The 22,556-nt window shown below is 43.2% G+C and overlaps 1 protein-coding gene across 2 annotated transcripts; it reads left to right on the forward strand.

The window, feature by feature from the left end:
* The first annotated feature begins 3,549 nt into the window (after positions 1-3,549).
* On the forward strand, positions 3,550-20,898 carry prkcg (protein kinase C, gamma). 2 transcript variants are annotated; one of them, XM_026186033.1, is made up of 17 exons: positions 3,550-3,986; positions 4,894-5,225; positions 8,744-8,775; positions 8,882-8,964; positions 9,829-9,940; positions 10,467-10,595; positions 10,699-10,855; positions 11,091-11,292; positions 11,810-12,007; positions 13,874-14,047; positions 14,324-14,415; positions 14,871-14,933; positions 15,104-15,242; positions 17,011-17,091; positions 17,274-17,381; positions 18,075-18,215; positions 18,997-20,898. In XM_026186033.1, the coding sequence occupies exons 2-17, from the start codon at positions 4,984-4,986 to the stop codon at positions 19,156-19,158; spliced, it is 2,115 nt and encodes a 704-aa protein (XP_026041818.1). In that variant the 5' UTR covers positions 3,550-3,986; positions 4,894-4,983; the 3' UTR covers positions 19,159-20,898. The 2 variants fall into 2 exon arrangements, with proteins under 2 accessions (XP_026041818.1, XP_026041819.1); XM_026186034.1 differs by having other exon boundaries at positions 4,979-5,225.
* The last annotated feature ends 1,658 nt before the right edge of the window (positions 20,899-22,556 follow it).

Consider the following 22,556-nt stretch of genomic DNA (forward strand, 5'->3'; position numbering starts at 1 on the left):
TTCTGATGATTGCTCCCACAGTTGATTTTTTCACACCAAGCTGCTTGCCTATTGTAGATTCACTCTTCCCAGTCTGGTGCAGGTCTACAATACTTTTCCTGGTGTCCTTCGAAAGCTCTTTGGTCTTGGCCATGGCGGAGTTTGGAGTCTGACTGTTTGAGGCTGTGGACAGGTGTCTTTTATACAGATGATGAGTTCAAACAGGTGCCATTCATACAGGTAACGAGTGGGGGACAGAAAAGCTTCTTACAGAAGACGTTACAGGTCTGTGAGAGCCAGAGATTTTCCTTGTTTGAGGTGACCAAATACTTATTTTCCACCCTAATTTACGAATAAATTCTTTACAAATCCTACCATGTGGATTCATGGATTTTTTTTTCACATTCTGTCTCTCACAGTTGAAGTGTACCTCTGGTGCAAATTACTGACCTCTGTCATCATTTTAAGTGGGGGAACTTGCACAATCAGTGGCTGACTAAATACTTTTTTGCCCCACTGTATATTTCCTTTTGGCTTCAGTTCTTTCTGTGTCTATAGCATTTCCCTTTGCTGTTAATCATGCAGGCCGAATCAGTGTGTTTTGCACACTTCCACGTGTATATGTCTTTTTGGTTTACAGCCTTAATGCATCATTGGCTGGCTGCACACCAGCTCACTTTTATGGCCCGGGATCAAACATGCACACATGCTTCAATGGGCATGCAAAAGCACACTGATACAGACACTTTTAGAGCCATAAGTGCTTACTCATCATGCCGCATGGAGAGAACGCATTGGGAGCCATTTATGTTTTGTTTTCCAATGCATTTATTACTGAAGAGTGCATGGTCTGCTGCTTATATTTTTGTGCCCCTGTGTCTTTCTCTCACTGCGCAAGGACATCTTTCTCATTTAGTTGTGACAACAGAACAAGAACATGACTCATCCAAGATAAGACCAATGAAGACTGGGAGTCTTATGGGCCAGAAAATGAAGACAGCAAAGGCAGTTCTATAGAGAAAAAGCAAAGGAAAGCCCCCTCCCTATCATTTCCAATCAGCTGCTGGTTCTGCATGACTAATGCTGAAATGACATATATCATTGTCAGATAGGGCATGTTCACACAGCTGTTATTTTTTTTCACCAAAAATGACTGACTCTAACACACACGCACACCTTATGCACGCTAGCTCACTATTATCTTGCTGGCTGACACCATTTTGCTCTCTAACAATCTTGCTAATTATAATTGTTAATTAATTCTCTGCCAGTGTCCTCATCAGGAGACTAATAACCTACATTTCCATTAATTAGACCTTCAACCCTTCGCTCCCTCTCTCAGTCTCTCTGTCCCACTCCAATCCACCCCTCCATCCTCTGCCTCTGATCCTGCCTGCTGCTCTCTTCTCCCAGGATCATCCGTGGACCACACATGGCCTGCACACATACATGCACACATAAACTGTGATTAATTGTGTCTGTGTGCGCTTGCATTAGTAGCATTGTGATGACAAACGTTTGTTCTTGCTGTCGCTTCATGAGCTTTCAACCTGTGAAAGGGATTGTGATTTTAAAGTTAAACTAATGAATTATGAAAATGTGTTTATTTACTTCTGAGTGACAGTCAGGTGTAAAGATCATTGCAATCTCTCATGAATGACTTCTAAATATAGCCTGGCTCTTGTTGACATCTCAGCACATCCAAAGATCATAATGAGCATTGCACTGCTAACCATGGCACGTAGTCTCCAAAAACAGCGGCATCATTCTTACACTATGATTGCTGCATGAATGCTATTTACAAAGACTTGCTGAGAGCTCAGTAGTGCAGATTGGTAGCTTTTGTTACTGTCTAAGCCACAGGTGTCGAACTCCAGGCCTCAAGGGCCGGTGTCCTGGAGGTTTTAGATGTGTCCTTGATCCAACACAGCTGATTTAAATGGCTAAATTACCTCTTCAACATGTCTTGATGTTCTCCAGAGGCCTGGTAATGAACTAATCATGTGATTCAGGTGTGTTAACCCAGGGTGAGATCTAAAACCTGCAGGACACCGGCCCTCGAGGCCTGGAGTTCGACACCCCTGGTCTAAGCACAGTAAGAAGGTCCTGGGTTTAAATCCAGTCTGGGTCTTAGTCTTGATCCCTGACTTTGTGTGGGTTCTCTCTGGTTACTCTGCCCTTCTCCCACTGTCTGAGCGTGGCTGGTGGTTACCCACTGTTTTGTCTTTTTGGAAAGCTAACCAGCTCTTTGTTCCAGCTCCATATTTGCTAAACGGACATGAGATGTCATTGTTCTCATCTGGCAAGAAAGTGAAAAGGCACATTTGCAAATATCTTATATTCTAGTCTTACTTTTATAAGTAGAGGCCATTTATCTGAATTTGACGTGCTGGAGCACACCCTGGCCCTTCTGGGCTGTGGTATAGACAGATCACCCCTTCTGGTCATTTGTCTATAAATTTGTTCCCCTTCTTTTTGAGGTTATAAAGCTCTCTCAAAGGTATCAGGGGATCTACCAGGCCCATAGCAGCCACCGCCAATCCATAATGATCTCTGGCCTAGGTTGTTTATTCATTATCAAGAAATTTGTATATGAAGCTCTTGGAGGGGCAGGAGCGTGTGTGGTGCAGTGATCAGCCTAGCAAGAAGGTCCTGTGTTCAAATCTTGATTGAATGTGAGTGTGAATGGTTGTCTGTCTCTATGTGTTAGCGCGTCTACCGTTTGGCACAGGGCAAACACTCCTTTTTCCTTATGACATCTGGGATAGGCTCCAGCCCAACTGCAACCCTAAATTGGATAAGCAGAAGAAAATGGATGGATGCTTCTACTACAAATCTGGAAGCATTTAGTTCTTTGGACTCTTACCGGGTCTCAATAAATATGTGTCCCTATAGAAAAGGTAAGAAGCTACTGCTCGGCTGTGTATGCAGCAATAGGTTGCATCTGCTGTTGTAGTTTGGACTGTAAGGCTTTGTGTTTTTATGGGCCATGTGTGTCTCACTATCTGCCTGTCCTTTGAATGCCCACAAACTGTAGAGGCGGCAGACAAAAAGTCCCACTCTCATGGAGACTACTCTTCCCATCAGGCTTAGCTGACCTGGTTTCAGTGCAGAGCGGAGCAGTGTTACTATATCGCCACTCTACTCCTGATCTCAGAACGCTGATGTGAAAAGCCCGAAACTGAGCCGTAGCAGCATGGACTAACAGGGTTGTTTGTTTTGCAGGCCTGTTGATCCTTCAGTCAGCTGGATCGGCAGCAAACTTGAGTTTGTTTCCACTTTTAGCTACACTCAGCCATTTCTCAGAAGCTCTGCGTTTTTCTTTCAGACTGAATCCTCTCTCTCCATCTGGCACAAGAGGAAGTGAGAGACAGTTGGCACTTGCTCGTCCATACTGTATTTGTGGTGCTAAAATGGCATGTTCTACCTCATCCGTCCTCCTTCCTCTACCTCCCTCACCCTCTCCTGAGAGAAGTAACCCAGATTTCAAAATGAATCGCCGCCTATTCCCCTCAATCTTTCTCCTCTCTCTCTCTCTCTCTCTCTCTCTCTCTCTCTCTCTCTCCGTATTTCTGTTTTTACTTCCACTCTCTCTCCTTTTCTCTTTCTCTCGTCCTCCTCCTAGTAAAAACCGAATCAATCTTGGAAAGAGAATACCACCTCTCTATCTCGTCCTCCTCCTCACCCTGCCTCTGGGTTAACGGATATATATCACTTCACTTCTCTATATTTGGTTCCTAGAAAGCTTGAGTCTCTCAAAACGCTTGTTGCTTACCCATTTTTCATTTTTACATTTTTCTTTTCATTTTTTTCTTTTTTTGGGGCTGTTTTTCCCCTGCTAGCCACTGCTTTTTCTTCCCCCTGTTCTCTTTTTCCTGAGGTGACCAGCTACAGGTGTGACACCTTAGCCTTTCATTTGAAGTGAGCCAGACAGAGAGGAGGAGGAGAACACGAGGAGAAAGACATCTTCAGCTCAAAACTTTCCTCCAAAATTGTCCCAAATTCAGGTATTAAGTCTTTATTATCTTTTCCGTGTGAGTCTGTACAACATTTATTTCTTCTTGTCATTATTCTACTCATTACTGAGCCCTGTGCCATTTTTCTTACCGTCCACTTTCACGCCTTTGATTGATTTGCTCCTGCTTCTTTGCTGAGACACAAACATTTCATCACATTTCTTTTATGGTATGGGTTTTCGCTGTGGGCTTATTTATTTATTCATTAAATCTCTGTTGGTGTTTCATTTATCATTTAGTAGCGTGCAACTCTTGCACCACAATCTCTCCAGCTAATATTGCCGTTTTGCACTTTTTCCAGCGCATCTCATTCCCTATAGACATGTACATATTATTCTGGTCCAAACTTTTCTTCAGAAATGGGACTAATTGCTAAAAAAGGCAGGCAGGAAGATGAGGAGAAACCAGACTCTAATATTGGAGCAGCTGGTGGGGGTGTTGTTGACATGGCAACAGAAGTACAGTTGACATAACGACCAGGGGGTAGGAAGGGAAGGGGGGTAGTCATAGCTGCGAGGGACATGGATATGCATGGGTAGCATGGGCAGGCAGTATGTGGGACGCAGCGAGTTGCACTAATCGTTTAGCGTCTCTTAAGAGACTCCTGTCTCAGCATGTGAATTAACCTCCCTGTCTCCTTCATTATATCTCTTCTTTCTCTTTCAATCTCTACCTGCCACTTTCCCTGTGCTCCCTCTTTCGCGCTGCACTTCCGGCCCATTCATCCCTTCTCGATCTTTCTCCTCATCGCGTCACTCTTTCACCGCTCCCTACCCTACATCCCATGTGCCATTAATACAACTTCTGACCCATTACACTTTTCATCCATCGTCCTCCTCCCGCTCCTCCTCCTTGTCCTTGCTTCCTCCTCTCCGCCCTCTCCTCTGTTCTATTCAAGGTCTTCTGCTCAAAGCAAAGCCTTCGTTACTAACACTCATCATCCAATCCCCCTTACCTTTTCATCTTTTTACCGCATCCTCCAGGCATCATGTCTACCCCAGTCTCCCCGTCCCCCTCGCTCTCCCCACTGACACTGGCCTCCCCTACATCTGCAACCTCCCCCAGTGCCTCCCCTCTGCCCTCGCCTCTCTCCCCTCCACCCAGGGTGCCCGTGTTTCAGAGGAAGGGAGCGCTCAAACACAAAAGGATTGTCGAAGTGAAAGACCACCAGTTTACAGCACGCTTCTTCAAACAGCCCACCTTCTGCAGTCATTGCACCGACTTCATATGGTAACACACGTACACACAGACTCACACACAGCTACACAGAAACCACCCCAACTGTTCAAACACCACCTCCTCAGGCATCCCACCACTCCACGTAGTGCTGACTTTCACTGCTTTTTTTTCTTTTCTCTTTCTTTCACCCTTTCCAGCTGCCTGCTGGAGAGACTGCCCACACTGACCTGCTCTGATCACATAACCTCACCTCCACACTGCCGCCCACATAATCCAGGCGTTACTTTAGGAACTCACACACGCCGATGCATTGATTTATATACTGAAAAAACACACACAAACAAGAACTTAATTAGAATATGAACTTTAGCCTGACTGCATTAAAACAGACAGGCACCAACCCTGAAGTAATTTAATTTTTTAGTAATAATTAACTTTCTTTTTTTAAAGGGGTACTCTTTAGTTTCATAAATCTGAAGGACTCATAAGGGATGGACTGAAGAATCTGAGATATCCACAATAATAATGCAGGAGTAGAAAACATTCAGTCTGAAATTCAGACTGAGACTTCAAAAGGGTTAATGTTTCAGACTTCTGCAGTCTCCTCCTGAGAGGCAAAACACATCATAGGATTGTTTTCACAGAGTTAGTAGTATGCTTTTTAATGAGTAAACTAAACCAAGCAGTAAAATACAGTAAAAAGCAGTAAAATACAGTAAAAAGCAGTAAAAATTCTAAAATGCAGTCGGTTTGGCACTGATAGAGTTTTACCATGTTTACTATCTGCTGTAATTGCTCCAGATGGTGCTGGACTGCATTTGGAGATTTGAGATTAATGTTACAGAAACTCTGACATTAATCTCAGAAACACCTAAATCCCAAACTGGGATTTGGTGTAAGTATTTAAGGTTTTAAGTATCTAGAAGTACATATAAGTATTTACAGGTGACTTTAATAACTTAAAATATTAGATTACCTTTAAAAAAAAAACCTGAGAGTAAAATAACATACCAGTGCTTATCATCATTTATAACATTTATGCGCGTATACATGAATTTAGAATCAGATTTGACTTCTTTATGATCAGACGACACCCTGTGAGCGCGACCACTGAAGGCGCAGTAGTCTGTGTTTATCGTTGTGAGTGTAAGGGGCTGTGTGTTTGAACATATGGTGGGAGTGTATGTTGGATGCAGGGCGCTGTACGTGCCAGCAGCCTCTGGGTATCTTTCAGGACATTTCTCCAACTGGCTGCTGTCTTGGCAGTGGTAGCAGCTCTTAGATGAGGTTGAAAACTCTCTTATTTTGCACAAGATGTCAGAGCAGACGCTTTCAATCACGGTGTTGGAGGCCCCGGGGAGATTGTTAGATTAATTAAAGACTAAGGCAAGATTGTTCTAATTTGTAAATGTAAATATCTTGTTTATTAAGTCAAGGTCTTAAAGAGGAGTGGGTTGTACCTGTTTTGGCTCCTTTGGGTAATAACTAAGCTAAACTGTCTGAAAACATTAAAAAAGTGAAATTGCTTCGTGTCACAGTCCAGTCTTAGCATACTAACAAGGATCATAGTTTTTAAAATATTTGTTATGATACTTAAACCTTTTAACATCTACCAAGCTGCTGGTCACCTGCTTACTGTTAGGGTCAGATGGTATTATCCATATACTAAACAAGTGGATTATTTAAGGAAACATTGCATATATAGTGTCATTTTGGTCCTGTGTTTATTTTTTGTTTTGTTTTTTATTCTTTTACAAGCTTTTCCACTTGTGTGTGCCAAGTGGGACAAAAAAACCCTATCTATAAATAGACTGGATCCTAACCTAATCCTTATCCTAACCAGAGCACCTGGTGGATGTTAGGAGGCTGAAGAAGGCTGAATTGTGATTTGGCATAGATGGAGATCAGATTTGCTGGTCATAACATCACCATCAAGTGTCTCAATAAGCCATAATAGTGAGCCACATCAGAATGGTCTGAAATTAAAGCATCCGTATTGTCAAGGTAGAGACAAGTCTCCAGTGTGTCACAGAGCTAACAACAGGACACACAATTTCATGCTCACATTAGCATCTGGAGCCAAATTAGAATCACCGGTTAACCTAACATGCATGTCTTTGGGCTGTGGGAGGAAGCCAGCAAACTTGGAAAGAATCCACACAGGCACATGCATCCTCACAGAAAGGCCCCAGCCAGTCATCGGGTTCAATCTCGGGCACTTCTTGCTGTGAGATAACAGTGCTAACCACTGCACCGCTGTGCCACCAACTGCAGCAACCATCCATCTAGTTATCCAATAAGGGATTGCAGTTGGGCTGGAGCCTATCCAAGCTGTCATAGGGCGGGAGTTGGGGGGGGGGGGGTACACCCTGGACAGCTCGCCAATCTATTGCCGGGCTCACACAGAGAGGCAGACAACCATTCACGCTCACAGTCACACCTATGGCCAATTTAGAATTACCAGTTAACACCTAACAAGCATGTCTTTGGACTGTGCCAGAGTACCCGAAGGGAACCCATGCGAGCACGGGGAGAACATACAAACTCCACCCATAAAGGCCCCAGCCGGCTGATGGATTCGAATCCAGGACCTGCTCGCTGTGAGGGGACGGTGCTAATTACCATCAGAGAGAGTGTCATAGATTCTCTATCTGCAGCAGCAAAATTCATTTGTTTATTATGTGTTTGTTCTATTGTCACATGTCAAAGTGTGTTTTTTGATAAAGAGCTTTCTCAAAAAAAAGCTCCAAGAGGGGTTAGTCTGATTTTTTTATAGAAGCATTTTATTCAATTGCATGTGTTTGGTAGATTTTTTTCACATCATTAATTCAAAATGCAGTTATCCCCTACATTAAATTCTCTGTGATATCTGGCCAGAAAGCAGCTCTGTGAATCCTCACCATATCTGGTTCTCTAATGCTCTCTGCTGGTCAAAAAGCAGAACTGGTCGGATGCATTTGGTGCTGCAGACACGGACTTCTGTTGAGTGCCTATCAAGGATCAGATTACCCTCAGCAACCCTTTCTTTAATTATTACTCAGCCAGATGGTGAACTGATTGTAGATCAGTGATTATGGTCAGTTTCCTATGAACCCCTGAGCCTCTCCGGTATGACTGTAGAGGAGCTGTCGAGGTCTCTCGTTTGCCTGCCTTTCTAAGTCTTCTAATCAAAACTTGATCCACAACAGGCAAGCTGCTGAGTGGACTGTTTAGTCAATCAATGACTTAATTATTCAATTAAAGCTTTAAGGAGACCATGGAAGCTAGCCAACATTGCAGAAGCATTGTATTGGTGTGTGTGCGTGTAAGTGTTTGACCTGGTCAGCGGTGAGGCTTTGAAAGGAAAAGCACTCAAACTTCACACATAATGACTTAGTATATCAAGTTGTTGGTGTTTTTTTGTCTTTTTATGAGACAATTTGTTCTCCACTAGAGTCTGCATTCCTGTCTTTATACAGTGCAGAGTAACGCAACAGCAATATCTCATTCTCCAAAGCTAAATATTTCACCTTAAGGAGGACTGCAGAAAATTGTTTTTGTATCTTAATCCATGTGTCTTTTTCACACAGGGGCATTGGGAAACAGGGATTCCAATGTCAAGGTAGAGATAAACCTAGCATTATTGCCTTTCCTTGCAGCGTTAATCTTCTCTGATGTATTTTTTGTCCTGCAAAGCAGATTCATTCTGAGATGTTTGCTTTCTCTAGTTTGCAGTTTTGTGGTCCACAAAAGATGTCACGAGTTTGTGACCTTCACGTGCCCCGGCTCTGTGACCGCCCCCAGACCAGATGTGAGCAGACATATCTTTTCCCTTCTTATTTTCGGTTTTTGTGAAGATTTGCATCGTCATCATCATTTTTCAACATCCTTTGATGACAGTAGCATGTGTGCGTGAGTCAGCCATCAGTCCATGCATCTTTCTCATCATGCAGCCTGTTTCCATCCATGACGTCTGCACTCATGTCGTGCAGTCCTAGAAGGCATCTGAAATGCTGGGAGTGGGAGATAGGGTGTGGGGGAGACACAGGTGGAGGGCAGGATGGACTGATAAGAGTGAGAATTAGAGGGGGGAGAAAGAGAGCGAGAGCCACAGACTGCTCAGTCTTCTTCTGTGTGGCATTTTGAGGATTTCAGGGAGATTTGTCTTTCACTCACATTTTTTTTCTACCAGCTAAATAAACTGCCTGAGAATTGAGGTCAATGAGAAAATGTGTGTGTGTGTGTGTGTGCATGTGTGAGAGATCGAAAATGGATGAGACAGTGAAAGAACACACAGAGGGAAAGAGAAGAAACAGGGTGACAGTTTTTAAATAGCGACTCAGTGCGACAAGGGAGGGAAAACAGTTTGGGAGAAGGTGGTGTATGAAGCGTGGCGGTGGGGTGGTCTGATGAGCTGAAGAGAGATAAAAATGATTCATCCCTCTGTGCACAGTATATACACGCTCACACACACGCAGACACTGTGTGTCCTCTGCGAGTGGAGAGATCTAATTGGCTTGTCCACGAATGCCCCACTCATCTTCTCTCCGCTAATCACGCTCTGCACGTGTGTGTGTGTGTGTGTGTCTGTGTGTGTGTTCCACAATCATCGTATGTATGTGTGTGTGAGAGAGAACGAGTTCTCAGCGCAGATTGTTTTTCTGTTTTATTTCAGGACCTGAAGAGTCGACACACATTTAAGATCCACACGTACTCCAGCCCTACATTTTGTGACCACTGTGGCTCGTTGCTGTATGGCCTCATACACCAGGGCATGAAATGTACCAGTGAGTTTCACTCCACTCTATGAGATACATAAATCTACGTGCTTCGAGCCTTTATTAGCTATTATGCTCAGATGAATATCACTCCACATATGCACATTGCTGAAACTCACATCTGGAGAAGACTTCCAGCTATTATTATCATTAATCTTTTTTTCTTTTCTTTTTTTTTTTTGGCTAAGATAAAGGAATAGTTAGTCACTAAAAAAAGAAAAGAAAAAGCGCTTGTTCACTTTCTTGCTGAGAATTAGATGAAGAGTTTGGAAACTAGTGGAGAGTCCAGGAGGCTTCTATACCCCGTGAAGAATGTCTGGCACATACCAACCAATAATTTCAGAACTTGCTCACATAAATGTTCTTGTTTTTTGAAAGCTAGTGAAGCCCACAACCACTATTCCTCATCTCATCTTTTTAATTATTATGCTTAATAAAGCTAGTGGATTTAGACCGATTACAACTAATTACTCCACATGTATCCAGCGCATGTCTGTGTTCACACTTTGTCTTTTGTGCGTCTTTGTGTGGTGAGGCTGTGACATGAACGTCCATCGGCGATGCGAGACCAGCGTCCCCAGTCTGTGTGGCCAGGATCACACAGAGAAGAGAGGGAGAATCCATCTGACCATCAGAGGAGAAAAGGAGGACGTCTTTGTCACAGGTGGGAGGACCCGCTGGATTCAACCAATTTAAACAAAAAGCAGGCTTCTGCAGGAAATGTAAGGTTTCTCTTCTTTCCTTTTATTGTTTCACTGCTGTTTCAGTGCGGGAGGCTCGTAACTTGATGCCCATGGACCCAAATGGCTTGTCAGACCCGTATGTTAAACTGAAATTGATTCCAGACCCAAAGAGCCACAGCAAACAGAAGACTAAGACCATCCGCTCAACACTCAATCCCGTCTGGAATGAGAGCTTCACCTTGTGAGTCCTTGCAAACTTTAGGGTGGAAAATTTACAGGGTTCTGCCACAAACGTTGCTATATGTAAAATCGGATTACTCAGCGGCGTTAACCTTTACTTTCTTATAGGTGCATCTTTGATATCCAGGGGAAATAAGACATTTCAGCAAAGGTCACACTGAAAAGGGATGATTTCGTTCTATGCTTTGTGTTTCATCATGTATCAAATTGTCACAAGTGTGTGTTTGACTCCTCAGCTCCGTGCGTGGTCACCAGTGGGACAGGCGTCTGTCTGTGGAGATATGGGACTGGGACCGGACGTCTAGGAACGATTTCATGGGAGCGCTGTCGTTTGGCGTGAGTGAGATCTTCAGGCGTCCAATCAGTGGTTGGTTCAAACTGCTGGCCCAAGATGAGGGAGAGTACTACAACATTCCTGTGCCAGACCCGGACCTGCAGGTAGGCAGCAGGCTGCTTTATATGGACATAAAGCCATCAGATGGGCTCAAGGTGAACAAAAAGCAAGTGACGGGATATTTATACCTGTATTCACCAGGAAGTGGAGCAACCCTTTATTTTGTGCCATGCCTTTGACCATTCATCCTTAGACCTTGGCATAGCTTTTATCAGCTTATAATTACCTACATCTAACAAACAGCAGCTGCCACAGCTCATACTGGGTCAGCGTCTGTCCTGCTGAACTATCCCGTTTCCTACAGTTCTATCTAAGGAAGAAAAAAAAAACTTGGAAGATTAATGCCGGTGTTATTGCTAAATAATTAGATAATAAATTATACTGAGTGCCCTTTCTTCTCTGTTGCACTCTGCATCCACCAGGGTGCAGAATTGTGCTGCCTGACTGCAGTCCAAAACTGGGGGGTAGGAGGGAGTTTGAGGTTTGTCTTGGGTTCCTGTTTTATGGATCTGTGTGGGTGTGTGTCGTTTATCTCTCGAACATCCCATTTTATTTCTCCAGGAGCCTCAGCCAGATGCTACTACACCTTCTTTGCCTCAAGCGATGCCTTCCCCGCTGTCTGAACCATTTCCCGTGGCCCTGTCCCCGACCCTCATTCCCTCCTGTCCCCCTGTCCACACTCCGGGCCCTGGCAAAGTTAAAATGGGCATCCACGATTTCAACTTCCTCATGGTTCTTGGAAAAGGCAGCTTTGGCAAGGTAAACGAAATGCCATCTTTTCTTTTGTACACACAATCATCACCTCTTATCCAGCAACTGTGAATGATATCAAAGAGACCATTCATGCTGGAAACAACAAAGATTATTCCTGGATTTAAATCCTTTCTTCTATCGATGGACTTGACCTTCAAGTGGCATTTCATGCAGCAGCTCCCAGGCACAGGAAACCAGAATTTCTTTGAAAAAAATAATAAATTACCCTTTCTTACGAACATACTCACTGTCTTTACTTCTGCTGCCAAATGATTCATTTAACCCTTTTCTGCTTTTGTGTTGTCAGCAGTCGTGAGCTTCCCACATGCTACACAGGCAGTCATCCTGGAGGTGTTCATTTCAAGGGAGCCTTTGCTCTCCATTTTCTCTTTAATTCCCCAGTAGATGAGACATAATGAAGAGAGAGGAGTTTTGAGTCCTTCTTCCTCTTCTGAAATCCCCCTGTGCTGTTTCATAACTGTCAGAGGAGAGTCTACAGAGGACAGGAGAAATAGACTCGACTTACGTAAGATGTGAGGAGAGAGGGAAAAAAAAAAAAAAAGGACCCAAGAAAGGAGAGACAGACCCCGGGGCTGCTGAGTGAGGGAAAGTGAGAAGGAGACAGACAGAGATAGAGGGAAGAGAGAAGGATTACTGTGCTGCAGAAAGTGACAAAATGACCAAAAAGGAAATGGGATAACAAGAGCGGCAAATAGAAAAAGTACATGCTACTAAGATTTGTAATATTCTGCAGGGTGATGAGTCCTATTTTTATGTGAGTTGGTTTAAAACCACGACACAGAGCAGGAGACACGATCACAGATGGTAGGATTTCTCCTGCTGACTGGCAGTTCATCAATAGCCCTGCACACACACACACAGAGGGAGTGATCTTAGCGTAGTCGCACTGTTTTATATATATATTTTTAAAAACGGTGTAATTTTCAGTGCTATTCACCTCCACTTGAAAGTAAAATGAGATCCTTAATTTCCACTCGCCTCTATTACAGCTCAGCACTGAGGGTTGATCATTTCTAACAGTGTTGTTGTCAGCATTTTCCATATTTATTGACCATATTTATCTCAGTGAAACCTGGATCACGTGGCACTCATTGTGGAAAATTATAGCATCATTAGCACTCAGAGCTACCCACGAGCAGCCAGTTTAATAGGAGTGAGAAAATGTGTTTTTAATGTCTGATTAAAACACGAGAGCAAGCTTTTAGGGCTTTCCCTGTCCACTCGAGACATTAATGTCTCGAAACCCTCAGGCCTGTTTCAACTTTAATTAAACTTTACATTGAGTTATTTCATCATACATGTACATTACCAAACTTGCTGTTATCCATTCTGAAGTTATAACTTTTTCTTTTCCTCTTGCACTATATATGCCTTTTATTCATTTTACACGGGCGCTGGTTTATTTAAACAGTGGAACTAGTTTTCTCCTGCGACCAGTGCACCTCATCACTGCTAACACAATAACCTAAAAAACACTCAGACCTGACTGCAGTACAGCACGTCACATGCATGGCTGTCTTTGGAGCGAGAAGAGTTGCATTGGGGATTTTTTTTTAAGTCTGAGAGGACTTTATGCCAAAGTTATAGTCATTTTTTTAAAGCTGCTCCTGGTTTGCTGCTGTTGTGTTATCCGTTCAGAAATGTTCAAAGGTGACTTTGGAATTTTGGGGAAATTGTGTTTTCTCGACTCTCTAACATTTCAACCCGAAAGCCAGTCCTGTGTTTTCTGTAAACATTTTGTTTATTTATGGGTTTTGAAGACATACGGTAGCTGCTTTGCAGACTTTTGGGATTCACGCTTGTCTCCTTGTTTCTTCAGAAACTTTCTCTTCTCTTCCCGCTCCTGCACAGGTGCTGCTGGCAGAGGAGCGAGGCAGCGAGCGTCTGTTTGCCATAAAAGTGCTGAAGAAAGACGTTCTCTTCCAGGACGAGGACACGGAGAGCGCTCTAGTAGAGAGGAGGGTTCTGGCGCTCCTTTCTCGTCCTCACTTCCTCACGTCCCTCTACTGCGCCTTCCAGACTGAGGTGTGTGGGTATCTGGGTTCCCAAATGATCTATCTAAATTTCATTAAATTGGCCATAAAGCTGCCTGACACTTTGGCTGCATCGTCCTCCCAGGAGTTGTTTCGGTCCAGGTTGGGCGAATTCCGATTAATAAATGAAATAATTAGCTTGCTTTCTTTAACAAGGTCCTCGGTCCTGAAGGAGGTATTTTAACAGATTGCTTTTTAATTTGGACAAAAGGTGCTTATGCATGAGGAGCTTGCGCATGTGTGTGTGTGTGTGTTTTTGCTTCTGCAGGACCGACTGTATTACGTGATGGAATATGTCAACGGAGGAGACCTGATGTTTCACATTCAGATAGTTGGGAAGTTCAAAGAGCCTCACGCAGCGTATGTAGTCAAAAAGCTCCTTTAATCACCGTCCTTATCTACACAAAGTCTCATTTCCTGCCTTTTTGTTCTGTGCTCTCTTACATACACACTCGTCCCTTAGCTTTGTTCATTATACCTGGTGACTCATAAAAAGTCATCAACTCAAGTGCCAGCCCTTTTCTCTTCCCCGACTTTCTCCTCCCACTAATCTTATCGTATCATCTACATTCCTCCCCCTCCCCCTGGCTGTTCTTCTAATCAATAATCTTTGATCAATTATCTAAAACAAATTTTTGCCCTGTTGCTCATTTCCATCTCTCTTTCTTCATTTTCCTGCCTTTCATCTCTTTGGTTGCTTCTCCCTTTCATCACCCTCTCCAGCGCCATTCCCTCTCTCCTAACCTCTTGTCATCATCCTCTTTTGAATTAGCTGATTCTCTGTCCCTCCTTCTCCTCCTCCTCTCTCCCTCCAGGTTTTATGCGGCAGAGATAGCGGTCGGCCTCTTCTTCCTCCACAGCAAAGGCATCATCTACAGGTAAAGAAGTGGGCTGCTTCATAACGTGGCCTGGTTTGCCGGTGTTCACTTCAGTCTGCGTTCGGCACAGACACGACACAGATTTATCATGTCTCTTGTAGCTAATGACTGTTATAAAGATGGTATCTATCAAAGTGATTCATACCTGTGTGGCGTTTCTCCCCTCTCAGGGATCTAAAGCTGGATAATGTGCTGCTCGACAGCGAGGGCCACATAAAGATAGCAGACTTTGGGATGTGCAGGGAGGGCATGTTCGAGGGCGACACCACACGTACCTTCTGCGGCACTCCTGACTACATCGCCCCTGAGGTACCGTGACCACTGCCCTCACGCTATTGTCCACAGTCACTCCTGATATTTCCCTCATTTGTTCCTTATTTTCCCTCATTTTCCCTCATTTCACCCCTCTTAGTTTGCTTGACCTGTTCTGCATTGCCGCGAGACGCCGAGTTGCTTCGCTGCAGCTCCCCCTCGTCTCTTCTGTCCTCTCTGACCTTGTCAGCAGTTTGTGAATAATTAACTTCACATGATTCAGTAAGCAGTGGTGTGTGATTGTACTATGAGAGTGTTGCATAGAAGTCACTACTGTCCTTCAGAGACATTGTTTTACGAGCATAGCGCCGCTTTCTCACAGCCGCTGACAGGTTTAACTTGCATGTAAAGTCTTTATTTAAAAATAGTTAAACAAACCACTACAATGGGTAGCTTGCCCTTGCTCATACCCGGCAGTTATAAATTTTGCCAACTTTACTTTTTAGTACATTTCCAGAAAATGTAGTGAGGTTTATTTCATGTTATTATGGGATTTCAGCAGTCTGTAAAATTAAGTAGGTTTTTATTTAAAGTTATGGTTAATGAGTTGAAGGAAGCAAACAAAGAAGTGTTTGTGTTGAGCTGCGGTGGAGCACCTAAAAAATGATTCTTTGCCCTCATAAACATGAAAGATGAAAGGTTGTTAAGTAATGAATAATTAAGGAAAATATCCTTGGTATAAAATGAGTGTATACCAATAAAATACATTTCTTTTGACCAGATTCCATTGAAGTTAATGTTCCACATTGTACCTATGCAATAGTATTACATTGAGAATTTACATGTAATCACATTACTTCAAGTCAGCAGTTTATTTTTCTGAATGATAGGAAAAGGGTGGCAAAAAGCTCGGCTATTATCTGTATTTTTTTTTAAAGTAGAGAAATCCGTTTCATCGGTCAGTATAAATTTGTAACAAAGAAATCCTGTTTCAGTTTTCATGTGCGCCACTGTCTGTGGTTGAAGACGGAGCTGAAATTGTGTGAACATAATGAGATGAAGCACCAAAAGACTAAAAGGGATGTCACTAATGTCAGTGCAAATATCAGCCGCAGTGAAATAATGAAAAAGCAAAGGTGGTTTTGCTTGACGTTCTTTTGATATGTAAACCATAACTGTCTGCCTGTATAATGTTTACCTTACAAATTGTTGGAAATGCGTATGTGCCCCTTACCGTGTGAAGTGATCTTAAACAATTTACTTCAGAGAAGGCGTGAAGGCGCATCTCGGTCGGTGGACTCGTAGCTGAGTGATACGGGGGGGGGGAGAAAGTGGGGAAGCGACTGTTGTGTGCGTCTTTGATATTGTAAACCTTGCTGTGGAACCCCTGGGTATTGACTCTGTTATGTAAACACCCATTGATTCTCCTGTGTCTGCCATTTTGGAAGAGTTGCAATATATTTCCCCAGAGGCTGGGGATTGTTCCCTCGTGCCCCTCTGCACAGCACACCACCACCTCCCCCTCCTGGCATCCACACACACGCGCGCACGTATCGGGGAAACAAACAAACAAACAAACACACAAGCTTGTGAACACAAGTGCAAATCCAAATCCGTGTGTTGATTATTTCTGAGCTCATTCACACATGAACCCTCCCTTACGCCGCACTTTATCCTTTCGCTTCTCTCTGTTTTTCACCCCTGCTGTTTCTTGTAGCTGCATATCATCCAAGCAGCCAGCTGCCTCTCTCTTCCTATCGCTGCACTGCCATTCTTCCCCATTTATATCTTCTCATACATTCTCCATCCTTTTTCCCTCCCCCAGATTGTGGCCTATCAGCCCTATAATAAAGCAGTGGACTGGTGGTCTTATGGAGTGCTGCTGTATGAAATGCTGGCAGGACAGGTAACACTCAGCTTAATCCTAACAATAGCGTGCACAGACACTTTAAGCCCCCAGTACTCGTCCTTTGTAATCACTTCAAAAGACTTTCAAAGAACTTTAATTTCATTATATTCGTTATCAATTTGCCCACAGGTCTGTGCTTAAACTCTTCCGCTCTCTCCCTCACTCTCTTTTCCTTTAAGCCGCCATTTGATGGCATTGACGAGGAGGAGCTGTTTCAGTCCATCATGGAGCAGAGTGTCTCATACCCAAAAAGTCTCTCTCGGGAGGCTGTAGCTATCTGCAAGGGAGTGAGTTCAATCCTCGTTTCTCATATTAACTTTTAACACACGGGCAATTAAGATAAAAGTTCATGTACTGTAAATCAGGAAATGAAATAACTCTTTACTCGTGCAAGATTGTATTCGGTCGCCTAAAGGAATAGTTTTTGGAACTATGTTAATTTGCTTCTTTACAAAGAGCTGGACCGACACCACTTTTACAACTGCCTGTTAGATATCAGGCTGGAGGCAACCAACTTTACTCTTCAGCGCAAAACTTTTTATTTTTACACTACAGTGTTTTTATCCATGTTTTGGACAGTTGAGTTTTATTACTCACAAATAGTGAGTAAGAACTGTTTTGTTTTTTTTCCGGTTGTTTATGCATAGCTAAGTGGCTGCTGGCTATAGCTTCATAATTGGTGTACAGATAGCAGAATCTTAATGATCTTCATCTCTCTGCAAGAAGCAAACAAGCATAATTCCCAAAAAATGTCAAGGTTTTTCAAAGTGATAGTGCAATAAAAATCCATTCGTTGGCAAGACAACAAAGGAATTGGATTACAGTACATGATTCCAAAATAAAGCAAAGCTTATCATGCACACCGACTGCTCTAACCGAGGCAGATCATAAACAGAAGTCATTTATTGTATCACATTATTATCCCAGCCTAGTCGCTTTTTCTCACATTTCTCCCCTCATTTCCTCCTCTCTTGACTCAGCTCCTGACAAAGCACCCGGCCAAGCGCCTGGGTGAAGGAGAAGATGCAGAGAGGGAGATCAGAGAGCATCCGTTCTTCCGCTGGATTGACTGGGACCGTCTGGAGAGACTGGAAATCCCGCCACCTTTCAAACCCAGAACTGTCAGTTCAGTTAAACAGATGAACCACATGTTCCTTCTTTCTTCCTCCTCCTCCTCTCTTTCTTCTCTTCTCTGCCTCTCTGAGGACACTTATAGGGAATTGGAGCTGTCACTTTCTTCCATCTGTCTCCTTTTTCTCTGACTCCCACATTGTCCCTCGTTTCCCTGCGTGTTTCCTCCACATTTGCCTTGGCCTTTTCATTCCCTCTTCCTCTCTCTGTCTCTTCCTCTCTCCCCTTCACATCCCCTCTATTTCCTCATTTATCACCTCTTTGGGTTCTTAGATAGGCTTTAAGAGCTCAGGAACAGACAGTTCAGTCATAACAGACAAGACCTTCTGACCTTGGGGTCTTGCCTACTCCTCCCATATGCAAATGTATGTCATCATTAGCCTGCCACTTGCCAAAGTGCCGGCGCACTGGCCGTTTGTGAGGTGTGCCTTGAGTGAGCCGAGTATGCTCAGGGGTTAGAGGCCAGGCCCATTAGCCAAATGAGATTCATATCATTCGGCAGAACGGCTGTCATATGCTGTTAGGCATCTGGGGAGGATATGTGATCAGCTTTCTTCCTGTGTGCTTCTGTAGTGAGATAAAAGGAGGTCTCAGTGAGGAAAAAACGTGGGGGTGGATTCTTTTTATAGTTTAACATTTTTAATAAACTATTTTTGTTCCGGGGGGAGGGATTTTGTAAAGTTTATTGTGGATGCAATATCATGCATGCATGAAGATGTGCCCCAATCTCAGTCTTGTGTGTACATACCTTCTCTTCTTCTTCATCGCCAGGGTGGGAAAAAAGGTGAGAACTTTGACAAGTTCTTCACAGCTGCTCAAACGGCGCTCACCCCCTCGGACCCGGATATACTCGCAGCCATGAACCAGGAAGACTTCGAAGGCTTCTCCTTCATCAACCCAGACTTTGCTCCGTCACCGCTCACCGCTGTTTGAAAACGGCTCCCAAATCTGCTCCAGCCGCCGTTCCAAGTCTAGCCAGATGATCCTGTTATCCTTCCGATTGTAGTTTTATAGCAGAGAATTTGAACGTGAGAGCTAGCAGCGAGTATTACACCTCTCATAACCAAATTCAGACGTTTACATGAAAATGCCAAGACACCTCGATTTTCGGGCACTCTCTTTGATGCATGTCTATTAACTCACTCATCACACAATGTGTATCAACACTGCAAACATAGTCAGTACTATGGACTGCCATCTTAGACTTTTTTTATAAGACTTAACTTGATCTAAAGGTACTGTAGTATGAACGTGAGAAAAATAATCTCTATGCATGCAGATAGTTTTTATAGCACTAGACTATCCAAGGCAGATACTTTACTTTCCTTTCCTTTAAGTAAAGTAGTCATATGTTGTGCACACGTGTAATTTACCAGTTATATTTCACCAGTCAGGGTTTCATTCATGCAGCTACAATGACCACACAGTATGTAAAAGCAGGACATCTCACCATTTTGATGCCAATTCCACCTTAGCACTTTGTATTGTCCATTGCAAGTACTCAGCATCAACAGCACTTAAATGTTTCTTTCTGACTACCTACAGTATCTCACTCTGGGGTTTTTTGTGCTCTCTATTTTGGATAAATGACATGTTGACTATGAAGCAAATTGAGCGGGGAGCCATTTTTAGATATTTGTGTATTTTATAAGAGAGGCGTCCTGTGGAAGCGCTTAGTCAGACTCCTCTGACCTGGCTCGACCTCAAGGTTTAACGACTTCAGATGACCCACTGAGATGTTTAAACAATGCAGTTATCACAATGTGACAGTTAGGGTGGACCACAGCTCTGCTCCACCCACCCAGGCTCACACTGTGTGGTGTGTAATGTCACTGGAAGGGAGTCCTCATTTGACATTCACAGTTTATCTGCATTATTATTATTTTTTTATTCTTGAGCACGCTATGGAATATGGCCTATCTGCATTGCAACTACAAATATCCTATTACTCCAAGTAAACATTACAGTTTTATCAATAAAAGCCTCTTTTTAATGTCTTTCCCAGACGAGAGGCTTGTTAGCTTGCACAGGTACATATACTTATGATTTTAATGGTGTATGCCGTAAAGCTTTTTGCTGTGTAATGATGTGCTCACAGTATTGATTAGGAGTAATTAAAAGTGAGGCTCACTGGGACTGTTCAATACGTGGAAAAATAACAGCAGTGCTGTCATTAAGCCCTATCTGAGCAGAGCAGGTGGCTGCAAACTTGCTGTGCAAAAATCTCATCCCCGTGCTCTTATCTAATGAACCAGCTGGTCATTTTACACATAAATATGCTTTATTTCTTTGATTCTTTTTTTCATGTACAGTTTTGCTTTACATCTGTTTGCCTGTTATTTTAGATCCGATTGAGCCAAAGTCAGATGTCAGTGCACACAATCCCTCAGTACGATAATTACAATAGATGATGATCAATAGTGCAATAGATCATTGATAGATCATGTATCTGATAGGTTTTGTTTTTATGTGCTGGAAAAAGAAAATAAAGTTGATGGGAAAAAATGATGAAACAGCACCAGTGAAGTGTCTCTTTCTGTGATGGCGTGCGAAGCTGCTGACAAACAAACACGCACGGCCTCTCGCTTTGTCTTCACTACGAGCTTGCCTCCCTGTCACGCTCCCCCCCGCACTTTCACACATACTCACGCTCAAAAGTGCAATCCCTGGCATGTGAACACACTCACGCACGGAGAAGATGCTGACCCCTCTGTTCAGTGGGCTACTGTAGCTGTTGAACCAGCAAAAACACCTCTCAGGCATCTCCCTCCGTGCCCTCCTCCTCTGAAGCAGCCCCCCCCCCCCCCCCCCCCCCCCCCGGCCCCTCCAGCATCACCATGATGGGACTAATATCCCTGTGGAGATCTGAGTTATAACAAGTTGACCTTCACATTAAAATCTCATCAACTTCCCATCTCCCTGTCTACTTCCCTCCCTTCTCTATCTGCCCTTCATCTCTGTTCCCCTCTGTTTGTCTTTTCTGTCAGTTCTGCACTGTAAATGCTTTACTGCATCGTTGTACATCATTCTTCAATAATCACCTGTCCAAATTTATTGTGTTGCTTGTATCTCTTTGAAATACTCCTGTTGCTGGCTGTTGATATGTGTAGCTTGTCTTCTCCCGGCCTCTACATCAGTATTATGATCTGATTTACACTTATACAGTATTTTCTATGCTAATGGTGTTCAGGCAGTGGATATGTAGGAGTATAATTTTGAGTGGACTATATCATATAAAAGCATATTTTAATGAAAAAAAACCTTCTTGATCTTTGTGTTGATTTATTTCTTTATTTTAAAAAAAGCCATTGTTCATACTTGCTTATGTTAAAGTGACTTTAATCTGAATATACCTGAGGTAGATATGTTTGTAATGACAGATAAACCTTCTTAATTGTCTGGGATATGTTTCTAATCTGCAGTGCAGACCTGAAGAGTGTCAAACAGAAAATAAAGCACGTAATGACACTTTTCCTCATCAGCCTGTTTCTTTTACATCTAAAGCTGATTCTTAACTTCCATCACAATCTTTTCTCTAGCACTGACAGCATCAGCCTTGGTGTAACTGAACCACCAGCGCTCAGTGGTTGGAGTTGTATGTGCAGTCCATCATTCACTGTCACTCTGACACGATATCATCCCCCTCCTTCGCCACTGCCTCCTCTGCTTCTATCTCTATCCTTCGTCGCTCCTATCGCGTCTCAGTCTCTTATTCTCGCCCCCCTTAATCTCTCACTCTCGTTCTCGCTCGTGCCCTGAGGTCAGAGTGTGCTGTAGACTATTGATATCGTTGCTAAAAATATATGAATCCTCCACCAGCCAGCTAAAAATAGAGTAAGGGACACAGACCACAGGAGACAAAGAAGGAGGGGACAGGAGGAGAACGTGAAGGAGAGGTTACTACACGTTTTTCTGATATTCATCAGTACTGTGGGGTTGAATGAAAGTCCTTATTCAGTCATTAGTTATCTACTGTGCGATACTGAGGGTAGGTAATCTATCGTTTGTGTTTATTTTCAAAACTCCACACAGCAAATGTGTGAAATTTGGAGTTTTTCACCCTTTCCATCCCTAAAGATACTCACTAATGAGTCCTCAACTTTTTTCGTTCAGCTTCTCTTGGCTGGAAAACGTTATATTTATTATATAGTGATATATAATATTGTATATTACTGTTCATCGTGTGAGAAAATTATTGCAAATGTTTACCACATGGACGTTATTTATTCCCTTAAAATCATTTTAAAAGATGTGACATCAAGTAATTTATAGAAACTGTATGCTCATGGCAGCTTCTGTGAAGGTTGCTGGGACAGTTTCAAAGAGTTTTA

Source organism: Astatotilapia calliptera, chromosome 11 (assembly GCF_900246225.1).
Source record: "Astatotilapia calliptera chromosome 11, fAstCal1.2, whole genome shotgun sequence".
Classification (NCBI taxonomy): domain Eukaryota; kingdom Metazoa; phylum Chordata; class Actinopteri; order Cichliformes; family Cichlidae; genus Astatotilapia; species Astatotilapia calliptera.

Coding starts and splice junctions, on each gene's coding strand:
- prkcg (XM_026186033.1), top strand. CDS start 4,984: ATGTCTACCCCAGTCTCCCCGTCCCCCTCGCTCTCCCCACTGACACTG. Junction 8,965..9,828: donor TGACCGCCCCCAGACCAGAT/GTGAGCAGACAT, acceptor GTTTTATTTCAG/GACCTGAAGAGTCGACACAC. Junction 17,382..18,074: donor CTGTAGCTATCTGCAAGGGA/GTGAGTTCAATC, acceptor CTCTTGACTCAG/CTCCTGACAAAGCACCCGGC.